Consider the following 13,692-nt stretch of genomic DNA (forward strand, 5'->3'; position numbering starts at 1 on the left):
GACCGTGAACTGCGTCGCTGCAGCTGCGTCCTGTTTCCTTCTTCCACCTGAATGACAGCCGAGTCTGCGGGACGAGCCGGTGGTGTGTGTTTCTCAGCTCATTTCACTAATTGACACCATCTGCTGATTCGTCGTTCGCAACTGTTGGGTAAAATAGTTGAAAGGTAAATAATAGTTTTTCTGGTGTTTAGTTGTCAAAGTTGTCCCAGAAAGTAATTTAAAATTAGTGCCAAAAATTGGCATTGATTTAAAATTAGTGCCAAAAATTGGCATTGACCTAAATTGCAAGTCCTCCACAATTATATGTTGTGGAGTGGTCTTATCATATCCAAAATGAGGTTTTATTTTTGAACCACTTGACATTAGGCTACACTGTCTTTAAATTAAACATATTAAGTCTGCTTCTGCATCAGCTCCCAGTATGCAAGGTAAATTTCAAGTTAGTCCTCTTTTATGCTTAATCCTGCAGACAGTACCAATGAGTGACAAGGTTGGGTTTGTCATTCAAAGATGTCATGTTACAGTGTTCACAGAGAGCCTCTTATGTTGAAAACACAACCCTCAAATGTGACATTTTGGCAAAATATCACAGTTTTTGCTTGTGATTACTTTCTAATTACAGATTAGTTCTGAGCCTCCAGTCTGGAGTGGCCATCTGGATTTGGGGAAATTAAATGCAAGATGCAGTGTCCATATGGTTAAAGTCAAACTGAAAAAGGTCCAGATGCCTCTCAACATTTTATTTTATTTTGTTATATTTTACATTTGGTGGGGCATAGAAACATTTATTTCATAGCATAGGGCCAATCTGACAAAGAATACTGCTGTGCTGTTTTATTTCTGTTGTAATCTCCCCTTAGGACAAAAGCCTCAGCTGTCATTTCCATGTAGGTTATATGGATATTTACAATCATATTTTCATTTAATGCCTCATGAAGTTCATCTTTATTGGGTCTCAGTAAAGGAGTAATATTCTGTAGGATTTCTGAAGTAATTAAACACCAGACTTGCTATCTCAGCAAGCATATCGGGGTCAGCGAGCAGTATGAGAACCAAGAACAGAATCTATGGCATGCATTTTTTTTTTTTACCTCAGTCATCTTTTGTGTGGGGCCTAATTGGGGAGTAATTGAGGCCAACTATTGTCACATCAGGTTTCTGACCTAATTAGCCCACATTATGATGTCCCTAAATTTTTTTTAGGGAAAACTTCTAACTTGATTTCTTAGCTTTCATATATGGAACCGGTTAGGAAGAATTATAGTCATAAAGTTTGTTAGAGAAGTTTGTGAGAAAGCCTGATGAGTCATTCCACCTAAACAGGAAAGAAAATAATTAAGGATCTCTGACTCTTTTTGGAAAGAAGTTTCAAATTTGACCCAGAAACCTCATCAGTAAGTGTCCAAACCTCTGACACGGGCAATGTAATTAGTGTGAAACCAGAGTCTTTGAAATGCGAGCGACCCACACTGACCTCATTCACTGTAAGACATAAATTGTTTATTTGTTTGTAACAGTGTCTCCAAAAAAATTAAGCAGAGTAACACAGCTTTACACTTTACACTATGCTCCACACAACAAATAAGAGATGTTGGAAGAAGGAAGTGTATATATGCATTAGTTGGATTTTAAAAACGCTTACCTTGTCTCATCTGTCCTGTCTAAGGACATCGTCATGCCCAGAAGGGGGCAGCGTCACACTGCACTGTTAAGACTCACCACTACAAACTTGTGGTCAAATACATAAACAATGCATTCAAATAGACAGTGCTAGTATAATTTGCACAGAAGTATGTAGCAAAACCTTACATAAGACTTCAACTAGAATCATGCCAGCACACAAACTATACAAAGTGTGCATTCAGTACAGTCAATGTTATGAAAAAAAGCCCTTTTTATCATCCATCACGTATATTATCTAATATTATCTATTGTTTTAGTTCTATATGCCTTACTGTTGTTCACACTAACATGTGAAAATCACTAATAATTCACTCTGATATTGTGCAGATATGGGTTTCATAACCAGAAATTTGCAAAACAACAGTGCTGGTTGGGCCAAAACCAGATAAAAGTTTTTTTTAAAGTTCTACATTATCTCAAAATTTGTGACTTCATCATTTATTTACCACAGCTGTTGTGAATAATTATTTCATTCTGATGTTATCATTTTGCATTTGTTGATGGTTTATCTTTATAAAATGAGCCCTTAAATTTCCTTCTCTTTAGATTCACAGCTCTTTATCTGCTTCTGGTGCATATAGTTTTAAAAACATAGACATGCATCATCTATATAGACTTACTCTTCATGATTTCATTTTTCAGCTATTTCCATTGTTTCCTTTGAGGATGTGTGGCTGCATGCAGACATCCTGCCTGTCGGTGAACGTAACCCGAGAGGTCAGGGAGGAGATTTTCATCTGTGAAATCATTTAGAAATGATTTGACTGTATCCCATTTCAGCTGTGCCCTGATACACTGAGATGATAAGGGGACACCATTTGTCATTTTCAAGACCTGGCATACAGGATGTGATATTAATTTAGTTGACAACCTAAAAACTTTTAAGATGTTTTAAAAATCACTTTCAGAATATACAGCAACACAAACTGCACATGCATGCGAATTTAAGTAATTCAAATAATGTAGGGTACAGAAATGTTTTACAATTCTATAGTTTTATCAAAATGGACAAAACAGCAATACATGAGAAAAGAAATTTTAAAAATAGAAAATGTCACAAAGATGTTATTTGCAATGTACCATAAAAATAAAATTTAAAAAGATTACAATTTGTTCATAATTTTACAGAGGATAACTATTATTTTATACTGCAAGAAATATTTTATTAATAATGGCTAAATAATTAAGCGCCTCGTCCCAGGTAGTTTTGTTCCAGCATAGTAATAGTATACACTTTTTTTTAGTTAAGATTATCTGTACAAACAGGAAGAAGGAAAATGATCAATCATTGTGCATGGCATCAGCTTCCTGTGTTTGTGACTGTGTGTTGCCTCCTGACATGTTTACAGTGCTGTGGATCTCTGCCTCATGCTCTCTGGCTTTGGCCCTCAACTTGGCGATGCTGCAAGAGCGGAGCTCCTCTGAGGTCGGCCCCTCCAGCCTCGCCCACTTCCCTGACCTCTGGGTCACAGGCTGCATATGCACGCTCAGCGCAGCAGTCACATCTTTTGTCCATGGATAGTTTTCTCCGTCCTGTCGTCTCTCCCAGTGCTCGCCATCTGAACTCTCTGTCTGCTGTTTTAAAGTCCTGCTCGGTGTCTCAGGCGTTTCATCATTGTCTCTTTTTACATAAGGTCCTGCAAGCTGGCCCTGGAGTTTCAGCTGTCGTCTCATCTTGGCACGGCGGTTTTGAAACCAAACCTGGAAACAAATGAGAAGTACTGTTGATGTTTAATCCCATCTTTCATAGTATAAATAGTATGCAGGAGGAACGAGTACAGAAACCAATGACTGTTTCAATGTACATCCAGGTATGTGAGCTTTGTTTTCAGACACACTTGTGAACCTATCCAAGCTATATGATATTTATATTGATCCAAAACAGAACAAATAGTACCAAAATATAATGCATTTCCCCAGAATTCATTGTGACATTTTTGGTAATGTTGAAAGCTTTGACATCTTGAATAGAACTGAATTAAGAAATAGGTCTATGGAGTCCATAGAGCTAAATAGATTAATTTGCACACTGCAGAAAAATTTATATCAGCTGAATGAAGTGAACATTTCCAGAAGGAGTTCAACATGCCAATTACCTGTACTCTGGCCTCAATGAGGTCCAGTCTGACGGCGAGGGCTTCCCTCATGAAGATGTCTGGGTAGTGGGTGGTCTCGAAGGCCTTCTCCAGCTCCTCCAGTTGCCAGCTGCTGTAGTTGGCTCGTGCACGACGCTGCTTCACTGGCCTCTGTTCATCTGGAAAGCACAGCGCAAGCACCAATTACACAATCGCCAACGGGTGGCAACAAACTAATGGCTCTAGATTGGATAATTAGCGCAGCGATCATTAGGCCCACTTTAACACTGCTTGATAATTGATTGTTAGTTACGAGCTGTTAGCTAATCTTTTGTAAACATTTACACTGCAATCAGATGGTGCTCACTGACTGTCTTAGAGACTGTGGCCATACAGTGCCAGTTTGGCTGTGTATCTGTCTGCACAAATCCTGTGTTGAACAATCTGTCCCTTTTTGTCCACAGCAGCTGTGGTTTGAACTCACCTATGCCCTCTGTGAGTGGCCCCATCCCGACTGCCTGTGTGGCCAGGAGCAAAGCTTCCTTGCATGTCTCTGGCTGCAAATAATTCCTCAAGGATTCATAGCTGATAAAGGGCCCTGGGATCAGGATCTGAGGTTGGGAACCCAGCCTGCTTGGGAATGCAGGGAAAAAGTGAGCTGCAGGTGAATGGAAAACTGCAGGCAGGAGAGTAGACACCAGCTGCCTTGGGCCAAACATGTCCAAGCTATTAAGAGTCCAATATTAAGTCTCAGTCCACTGAAAAGGGCCAGGTTGACGCCTACAGGGATGCTGGTGGATTGGTGAAATGCATCCCAACGTCCAGAGTAAAAAAGAAAAGAATTATGATCGTCCACCAGATGTATCCTGTTAGAGCTGCTGTATGTAGCTGAGGTGCTCAGTGCAGGTATAAGGTGTTGCCTGAAGAGTTTAGGTAAGACCTGAATAGTGGAGGTGGTCTCACCTTAGCATTCTACTCTTCTCCTCCAATCCTCTCCCCCTCCTTTTCTGGTCACATGATCTCCAAACAGACGGCAGGGCTTGCTTTATAGGACAGAGGTGAAAATCCAACCTGTGAATCATCTCTCAGAGGATTATCAGTATTACTCCATCAATGTTTGCTGTGTTCGTCATTACTTTCCCAACCACACGTGTTCTCAATCTGTTTCTTACATTATAGTGATTTTGCTCTCTCTTCCTACCTGGGACAAGTTGCAACATCTTTGGCTTCTGAAATTTCAATCAGTGAAATGGACAGGAGCTCAGCGTGTGAAAACTCAGTTTTGAAGAAGTGTGCTCATTTAGACACGTTCACCTCAAAGATTTACACAACCTTTATCTGACAGGTTTAACAGTTGTGAAATATAATAAGAACAAATGACTAGAAAGGAGACATAATGAAAACACAAAACACTGTGGGATGAAAACAAGCACAAACGCAGCAGACTTTGAATAGCAGGTTCCAGGATAAACCCACTCTTCCTGACAGTATAGTGACGAACTTGAACACTTATTTGCTTAATGTTTTAATCCCTCCTGGGAACCCCTGTGTTTGTTGATTTAATTGTATTGTTTTTAAGTCCTAAGTAACATAAGTTGTGATGTTTTGATTTATTTTCCACATCACCAAGACAGGCTGTGCAAAAATTATCATGTCTGTTAACCTTCAAAGCAATCCACTTAATGAGCAGTAGCAGAGACACAAATCCCTTCTTAAAATGACAGGAGAAATCCACTGATGAAATATTAAATGAGGTAAACCAGGTGTAATGGCAGTTTAACACCTGTAAGAATAGCAAACTACTGAATTATTGTGATTAGCTGCTACAGTAGTACAAATGTGTATTTTGCATGTCATGCTTTTAATCCTTGTTATCAAGGATTCGTTTTAATGGTCATTTTACAAAACATGGTTGTATATTGAAATTTATGTTTGTAGCCCCTTTATGCATTATACATAAACACAAACAAGACAGAGCAAAACATAATACAAAATTATTAATTTCTATGGCGTGAGGGGGATGAATATAAAAGTCTCACAGCTTGGGGAAAGTAGTTGTTCTGGAGCATGGTGCTATGGCAGCAGATATTCTGTATCTCTTGCCAGATGGAAGCAGGGTGAACAGGCTATAGCTGGGGTAGTTGGCACCCCACCAATATCACTGATGCTTGGTACATGGGTACCAATGATGTTATGGGTGATCACCTACTGCAGAGCCCTCTGGTCTTGCGCCGTGCACAAACCATGCAAATTTGTGATGTTTCCAGTCAGAAAGCTTTCTATTGCTCATCTGTAAAAAGCCGTTTCTGAGCTTTCTTAACCAGGGTGGACATGTGAGATGACCATGACAGGTTCTTTGTGATACTGATTCCCAGGAACCTGAAACTGTTCACCTGTTCCACCTCAACTCCACTGATGTAAACAGGAGTGTGTCTTTATCTCCTTTTTTCCAAAACCAACAATCAGCTGCTTATACATGTCATCTTTATATTTAACACATAGGCACGTCTTGGAAATGTTTTATGAGCAACCCATTTAAAATTCAAAATAGTTTGTTCCCTAAAATCTTTTAGTGTAGCTGTCGAATAAATGTTATATTAAAAGGAATAAAGAAAATCCTGTAAAATAGAATAACGTAAAGTTTTTGCCTAAGTGCTAACCCCAGCTTGTGCCTCTCATGTAATAGTATAAGCATTACATTCGAGTCGCAATGCTATGCATCAGTTTCTTTAAAAGAAGAAAATGCCCAGCAATACTTAGAAAACCCAAACGGTCCATTAACAAAACCAAGGTTCTGGAAGTACTTCCAGTCTCCTCACAGACTGTGAGAAAAAAAAATGTCTGTCTTCTACACCGAACAAAAGTAGTAACATGTTACCATATTTGTTTTGATTGGGGAACAAAATTGCAACTTGAGAAATGGGTTTAAAATCTTTTTTATTTTGCAGCAAGTAGATTTTCTTTTCATCACAGACATGGTCTGAAATGATCAAATATATTTTCTTATCTTTTTCAGACTGGTATTTGTCTTTCAGAGAAGCTGATTCCTCCACTGTGACTCAAATGTAATGCTTATAAATGAGAGGCACAAAGTGGGGTTGCCCAAGTGCATTCAGTCCAGACCTGAGGTAAAACAGAGAGTTAACTTAAACTTATGGACTTTTTGATTTGTGGCATATTTTTGGTGTCAAACTTGCTAGCAAGAGGTTGCCAGATTGGAGTCTAAGTGGAACAGCTCTAGATAACTTTAGTCAGATGTTTGTACTTATTATTAATGTTACACCCTGTGTTTGTTAATAACTGATATCCTGCAATATAATGATATATTCTTACCATCATTGTAAAGTACGTAGACAGTACTGTGTTACCAAACTCTTACAGGATTTTTCCATCTCAGATCAAAGTATACACATCAACACATTAGCAGCCAAGACAGGAAGATTATTAACACTTTTTTCTTTGAGCACGGCAGCTGTAGCTTAGTGTTGATGGATCTCTGATGAGATGATTGCCAGCACTGTCTAGGTGAATTAAACACAGGTGTGTCAATTAATCCGAAGATACATATCACCTAACAACACATCTCGCTAACTGCTCATCAGCTCAGATGGTGGTGAAAACTTTCAGCTGTCAGTGTTGTCACAGCTGAACTGGCGGGCTGAGCTGGCTTTGATCAGCCCCAGACTGCTGCAGGAGGCAGCTGGTCAGAGCTGAGGTGAGTCACAGGATGGTCATTCCTCTACAAGCAGCAAGGACTGCAACTTGCTCACCTGCGGCCCTTTCATCTGCACCTGTTCAAACACTAAATAAAAGTCTTAGTGGAGGCAAGAAAGAGGTCAGTATTAGGATTTGACTGATTTGGATATCTTTAAAGCGTATGTTGAGATTGAAAGCTGATACTTAATCAAATTTAGGTCTTTTTATGTCAAAAGAATTGAAGATTTACAGTGCGTTTCATAATTTGAGAGAACTCTCCAGTGAAACTAACAAAATATGTTTAGCATTAGCATCTTTTTATAACCTTAAAATACATTACTGAAATGGTATGTTGAAATAATAAAAGTAATTTATGCTCCACATTAATTTAATGTAGGTGAAGGGAGGACCACCATCAGTGGACGACATAACCAGCCAATTAAAAACAACATTTCACACTTCAGTCTGTTTGTGTGAATGCATGACGGAGGGAATGGACAGACAGAGATTGAAAGAAATCATTTCTTAGGTTTACAAGTTCTCCAGGAAAAGCAAAAAAGATTAAAAGTGTCTAGCTTGAGCTGTGGTTAAATAAACAGTGTGTGTGGTGGGACTGACGACAGAATAGCCATCTCCGTTTGTCCCTGGCACACAGGTAGTTACAGGGATTTCTGCTGTTTGAAAGTAGACCCCCTTCTCCCACCCCCTCCAAGTACTATGTTTGTCTTTGCTTGGGTCCTTTAATGCCCGTTGATCCAGATAATCAGGGACAAAATTGGTGAAAAACCAGTGGGGGGAGGTTCTGACAGTAGTTGCTCAAAGAGCTGCTTGTGGATAATTGAAGGAGGCATTAAGACAACAATAGTAATGGCTAATGCTGGGTCTTATTGGTCTCTCAGGTATTTTTAGCTCCCTGGATGACAAGGCAACATCGGAGATCCACAGCTAAAATGGCAATCATCTTATCATTAGCAAACCTTCAACTGCAGGGACAGAATGTGCATTATCCGTGGGTTTACCAAGCCACCAATGGGATGCCCTTCAGATGGCTTAAGCTGGAAATGGACTTGTTTGAGCTTGCATTCATTCATTACAAAGTATAAGGAAAGGAACATCAGAAATCCCCTCAAATGTGTGTTTTTGGATCTCCGATAACAGAATGATTAAAACACCTAAAGCCCCCCACCAAAAAGAGTGTTTTGCTTATTGCTACTTCACTTGGATATTTGACTGTCACTGTGCAGAATGATGTATGATAAAAGTTTAACAATAGAAGGTTCACGGTTCTGTGTTCACGTTTATCTGCTGGAGAGAGAAAGCTTCTCTGTGCTTAAATCTGAGTGTATGACATGTACACTCAAGCATGATTTTGTGACATCTTGTTTGGAAGCCAATCATGGTCCAATGTGCAACTTACACAATTGTGATGTAGAAACTTCAGCCTCCTGTTGAATTATTTTATGAAGAAAAAAAAACACCTTTTGGCCACGGTAGCAGATGTAAGTTGTGAACACAACATTGACATACAGTCACTGGCCACTTTATTAGGTACTTGCTTTGTTGCTTGTTACCACAAATAGCTAATCGGTCAATTACATGGCAGCAACTCAATGCATTTAGGCATGTAGATGTGGTCCAGACAACTTGCTGAAGTTCAAACCGAGCATCAGAATGGGGAAGAAAGGGGATTTAAGTGACTTTGAACGTGGCATGGTTGTTGGTGCCAGACGGGCTGGTCTGAGATTTTCAGAAACTGCTGATCTACTGGAATTTTCACACACAACCATCTCTAGTGTTTACAGAGGATGGCCCGAAAAAGAGAATATACCCAGTGTGGTGCAGCTGTGTGGACTAAATGCCTTGTTGATGTCAGAGGAGAATGGGCAGAATAGGCAACGATAACTCAAATAACCACTCGTTACAACCAAAGTATGCAGAATACATTCTCTGATTGCACAACACATCGAACCTTGAAGCTGCCACTCCTGTCAGCTAAGAACAGGAAACTGGGGCTACAATTCATCCAGGCTCCACAAAATTGGACAATAGAAGATTGGAAAAATGTTGCCTGGTCTGATGAGTCACGATTTCAGCTGCGACATTCAGATGGTAGGGTCAGAATTTGACATAAACAACATGAAAGCATGGATCCATCCTAGCTTGTAATTGGTAATTTTCTTTGCACCTTAGTACCAATTGAGCACTGTCTAAACATGAGCCTACCTGAGTATTGTTGCTGACCATGTCCATCCCTTTATGACCACAGTGTATCCATCTTCTGATAGCTACTTCCAGCAGGATGATGCACCATGTCACAAAGCTCAAATCATCTCAAACTGTTTTTCTGAGCATGACAGTGAGTTCACTGTACTCCAATAGCCTCCGCAGTCACCAAATCCCAATCCAATAGAGCACCTTTGGGTTGTGGTGGAACGGGAGATTTGCATCATGGATGTGTAGCCGATAAATCTGAATTGAGGCGTTTCTTAAGGGCGTCCAACCCGTTACTAACGAGGTGTACCTAATAAAGTGGCAGGTGAGTGTATTATCACCTTTTAAGTTGATTATGGTGAACGTTTTTAGAAAAAGTTTCTTATTTACATATCAAGCAGATACGGTTTGATATTATCATTCATTTGGAGTCATGAGCTCTTTTTGTGGAAATATCTCTGGCTCTAAATGCTCTACTATCTTCACCATCTAGCCGCTAACCGTGTATTCCTGCCATTTGGAAGGCACAGTGGTTTCAATGAAAACAGCTGCCTGGTGTAGCTGAAAATAACGCTATGAGAGCTGTAAGAGTGAACTAAAGCAATAAAGTTGTGGGCTCTGTAAAGCCAAAGATTTTCATCGCTACAAGTGTCCCTTTTCACATTCGGATACATTGTTATTATAAAGATATTAATTGTACCCAAAATAAAATATAATTTGTTGCAGAAAAACACTTTCAATTAGTTGAAATTTGAATTAAATGACGTGGGCTATTTCCCCCCTTTTTTCCTTGACAGACTTGGCTGAAGTGGATTAACTATCACACTCTGCCCTCAGTGTGATAAGATACAATCTCACATAATGTAGATCGTGAACACTGCACATTATTATTCTTTCTCATCCACTACAATGGCACTTGAGCCCATAAAACAAGAGTTCTGCCAAATGTCACGCAAAGATGGATGATTATCATCAGCTCCACTGTCATGGGAATGTATCTATCTGGTGTAATTTGCAGGCTGGAACAGCAATGAGCACAGATAAGATCAATATTTAATGAAAGTGTAAGTGAAGCTTAAGGGTTGTCACTTATGCCTCTGCTGTTAATGACATGTCACATTATCATACTTATCAGATTGGGTCAATCTTAACTGCAATTACTGCCCTCATTTCTTTTTAATTCATTACAAATGTTGAATCATTTCAGTCGTCCACCTCTGTGCAAACACACTGGGAATGTATTCTCTGGCTGCTTGCATATGTATTTTAGTGTTAACTGCCTGCAAAAACTTAAAACTTAAATCTATTAATGGGAGCATGGATTGGTATAATTCAATCAACACACCTAAAATGTGTTTGTAACTTGGAAGAAAGGTGTATTTCATGGCTGAGGAAGCCCCTATGCTTGGTGCCTCACTCTCCTTGGTAATAGTATCCCACAGTGAGCACGCTGATTGTTTTAGTCCTGGATCACTGGCCATGGGATAAACCTGAGAGCCCAGCCTGCTTTTCATGTCAAAACCTTCAAGGGAAAGCAGCCACAATCCAAGAGCAATCACACTTGAGACATCAAAGTGCCAGGGAGAAGAGAGGCGAGAGACGGTCCACATTTTTTCCACGCAAGCCAAGTGCAACTCAAGCGTGGAGCAAGAGGAGATGATCTAAGGCGAGGGTGCCATTGAGAGGAAGACGGAGAGCAGACAGATGTGTATGGGCAGGTAGCGGCACATCAGGGCCCCTCCTGTAGCTGATACACCTCCGCTGGCCGCATTCCTGCTCGCTGCATATTCACTGTCCACTTTCACATGGGCAGGATGACCCACTGACAACCACTGCTTTTGGGAAAAATATTTTGCAATCTAACATTCCCATGGTCAGTGCAGGAAGACTTATTCAATGTTAAAATACTCCATTACAAGTTACAAGTGCATTCAACATTTAACGCAAAAGTGGGTTTAAATACCCAATTACTATCAGCAAAATTTGCTAAAAGTGTGAAGTGAAAGTACTCGTACAGAAATGTCCCCTTTGAGTGATGCCAAAATGTGTAGGCAAAATTTTAACTTCTACTTTATATGCAGTTTGGTAGTTTAGTACAAGCTCATCCGGAGAGGATTCATACAGAAGGAAAGAAGAAATACTGAAGTTCATATTTTGGATTTTTTTACTTTTTTATGGAATGTATGTGAAATATTAGACAATTAAAATGTTTTGGTTCTTGAACAGCTATTCAAATGAACCTATCTGTGAAGTTTAGAAGGGGAATCTTTGTTGGAACTGCACGACATCTGAAACATGACATGGGGCCCAAACTAGACACTGCTTTTTTGTAAGGGGCGACAAACCAAAAAGGATTGAAGCCACTCGTTCTGTATTTTGTAAGATTGAAATGAGTTTTTTTTTTTTTATGTAAAATGTTAATCTGAAAAGTAACAAGTAGCAAAACTAAAGATGTCGAATAAATACATGAGTAAAAAGTGGATATTCTACCTCTGAACACTGAGTGGAGTACAAGTATAAAGTAGCAGATAACATACAGATACCTCACAACTGTACTTGACTAAATGTACTTAGTTACTTTCTACTAATGTACTATGAAGATATTTTATTACCATGCAGCAAAATGTTCAGCATGAACAAATGAGCGGTTAGCTTGTAGCAGCTGCATTTGAGGGTATCCAGCCTAGCATGATGAATAAAGGCAGAGGTTGTTAACTTGTCAGTGGTCCCTCAGACTATTCAGCAACAACCCCACCCCACCTCCCTCCACACCCCTCCCACCACTTCCTCGTTAGCTGTCATTCATCTCTGTTCCGCCTCACTGCTGCCCAGCCAATAGGATGCTGGCGCCTGACCAAGAGCCCAGGCTGCTTGGACTTGTGTAGTAAGTTGATTGATAACTATAAACAGAGCTTTTGGCTAGTTATAGGACACCATACAGGTGCAATTAACACATCAGAAAGAGCCAGCAGAGAAAGACCAGCAAGTCTAAGGCACGATGGGTAGGACATGATTGGGTTTACATATGAATAACGTTAATTATAGGGATGGACGTGTGACTACATATTCATTAAAGGGGATTTGGAGGCATCACGAGGGTTCAGAAGACAAAAGGCACATATATAATATATTCAAAGTATCTTGGATTTTAATGCTGTACGACTTCTGTCACAAAATAAGCCTATATATTTTTTTTGTTGCCAATACAGTTACCTGGAAACCTGGTTTTCATTTTGTCCTTGTTTTACACCTGCCTTAAGTTGGCAGTTATAGATGAAACTTTAAAGTATTTTGACCTCTAGCCTTGTTTACTGTGCTACATCTCAAGAAAAACTGCATTAATGTAGTCTGAGACAACCGGTTTTCAGCCATCCTGCCCATGTGTCTTATTGAATGCTTATTCTTTCTGAATGATAGATTCCACTGACCCACCAGTGTGGGCATGTCTCACCCTCAGTGAGAATTGTAAACCATGCTCTGGCTACATCTTCATGTCCTCCTATGTAACAAAACACCAGCAGCAGTCTGAGCTTTAAAATGGCTTACCCCCATCACGTCTTCAAAGCACCCTTTGGTCTGTGTGATTGAACAATTACCACCATGGTTAATTTACTATCAATAGGGACTTCCACTTTCCTAGTTTACCGGCATGACTACGCGTTGTTTAACTTGTCCGTTTGACACTATCAAGAGGTTTTCGGATGAAGTCAGTGGCACTGGGCAAAACAACTGACACTTTCATGGCAAAATGGTTTCCATCACAGCATGTGCATCGTGCCTTTAATTTGTCTGTTACACGCCAGTGAAGAGCAAGCGTACCCATGACAGCTGCTTCCAGTTTTATCAGGATCCAAAAATTATTGGAATGAAATGAAAAGCCACAAACCTCGCAGCATTTATTTTCCCCCCTTCAATCTTGTTTGAGGTGCTAAAAAAATTTTTCTGAAAGGTAATAATGGCATCTCATGAAATTTGTGTTTTTACAATTTCCACTTTAAACTGCTTTCCAATTTAACTGTGGTGAAAT

At 39.8% G+C, this 13,692-nt stretch overlaps 1 protein-coding gene and 1 long non-coding RNA gene across 2 annotated transcripts; one reads left to right on the plus strand and one right to left on the minus strand.

Annotated features, from left to right (window-relative positions):
- Window positions 1-4: 4 nt before the first annotated feature.
- On the plus strand, window positions 5-8,646 carry LOC119891865. Its single transcript, XR_005442490.1, has 4 exons — window positions 5-164; window positions 3,318-3,494; window positions 4,223-7,473; window positions 8,354-8,646. It is a non-coding gene; the product is annotated as an uncharacterized LOC119891865 (long non-coding RNA).
- si:dkey-43p13.5 (visual system homeobox 2) lies at window positions 2,660-4,506 on the minus strand. Its single transcript, XM_038703805.1, has 3 exons — window positions 4,243-4,506; window positions 3,780-3,937; window positions 2,660-3,384 (listed from the first exon to the last, which is right to left on the minus strand). Exons 1-3 carry the CDS (start codon window positions 4,475-4,477, stop codon window positions 2,965-2,967), a joined length of 813 nt encoding a protein of 270 aa, XP_038559733.1. The 5' UTR covers window positions 4,478-4,506; the 3' UTR covers window positions 2,660-2,964.
- Window positions 8,647-13,692: the final 5,046 nt, after the last annotated feature.

Source organism: Micropterus salmoides, unplaced genomic scaffold, assembly GCF_014851395.1.
Source record: "Micropterus salmoides isolate LMB-PRFRI ecotype aquatic unplaced genomic scaffold, ASM1485139v1 Ms_hic_scaffold_10, whole genome shotgun sequence".
NCBI lineage: Eukaryota > Metazoa > Chordata > Actinopteri > Centrarchiformes > Centrarchidae > Micropterus > Micropterus salmoides.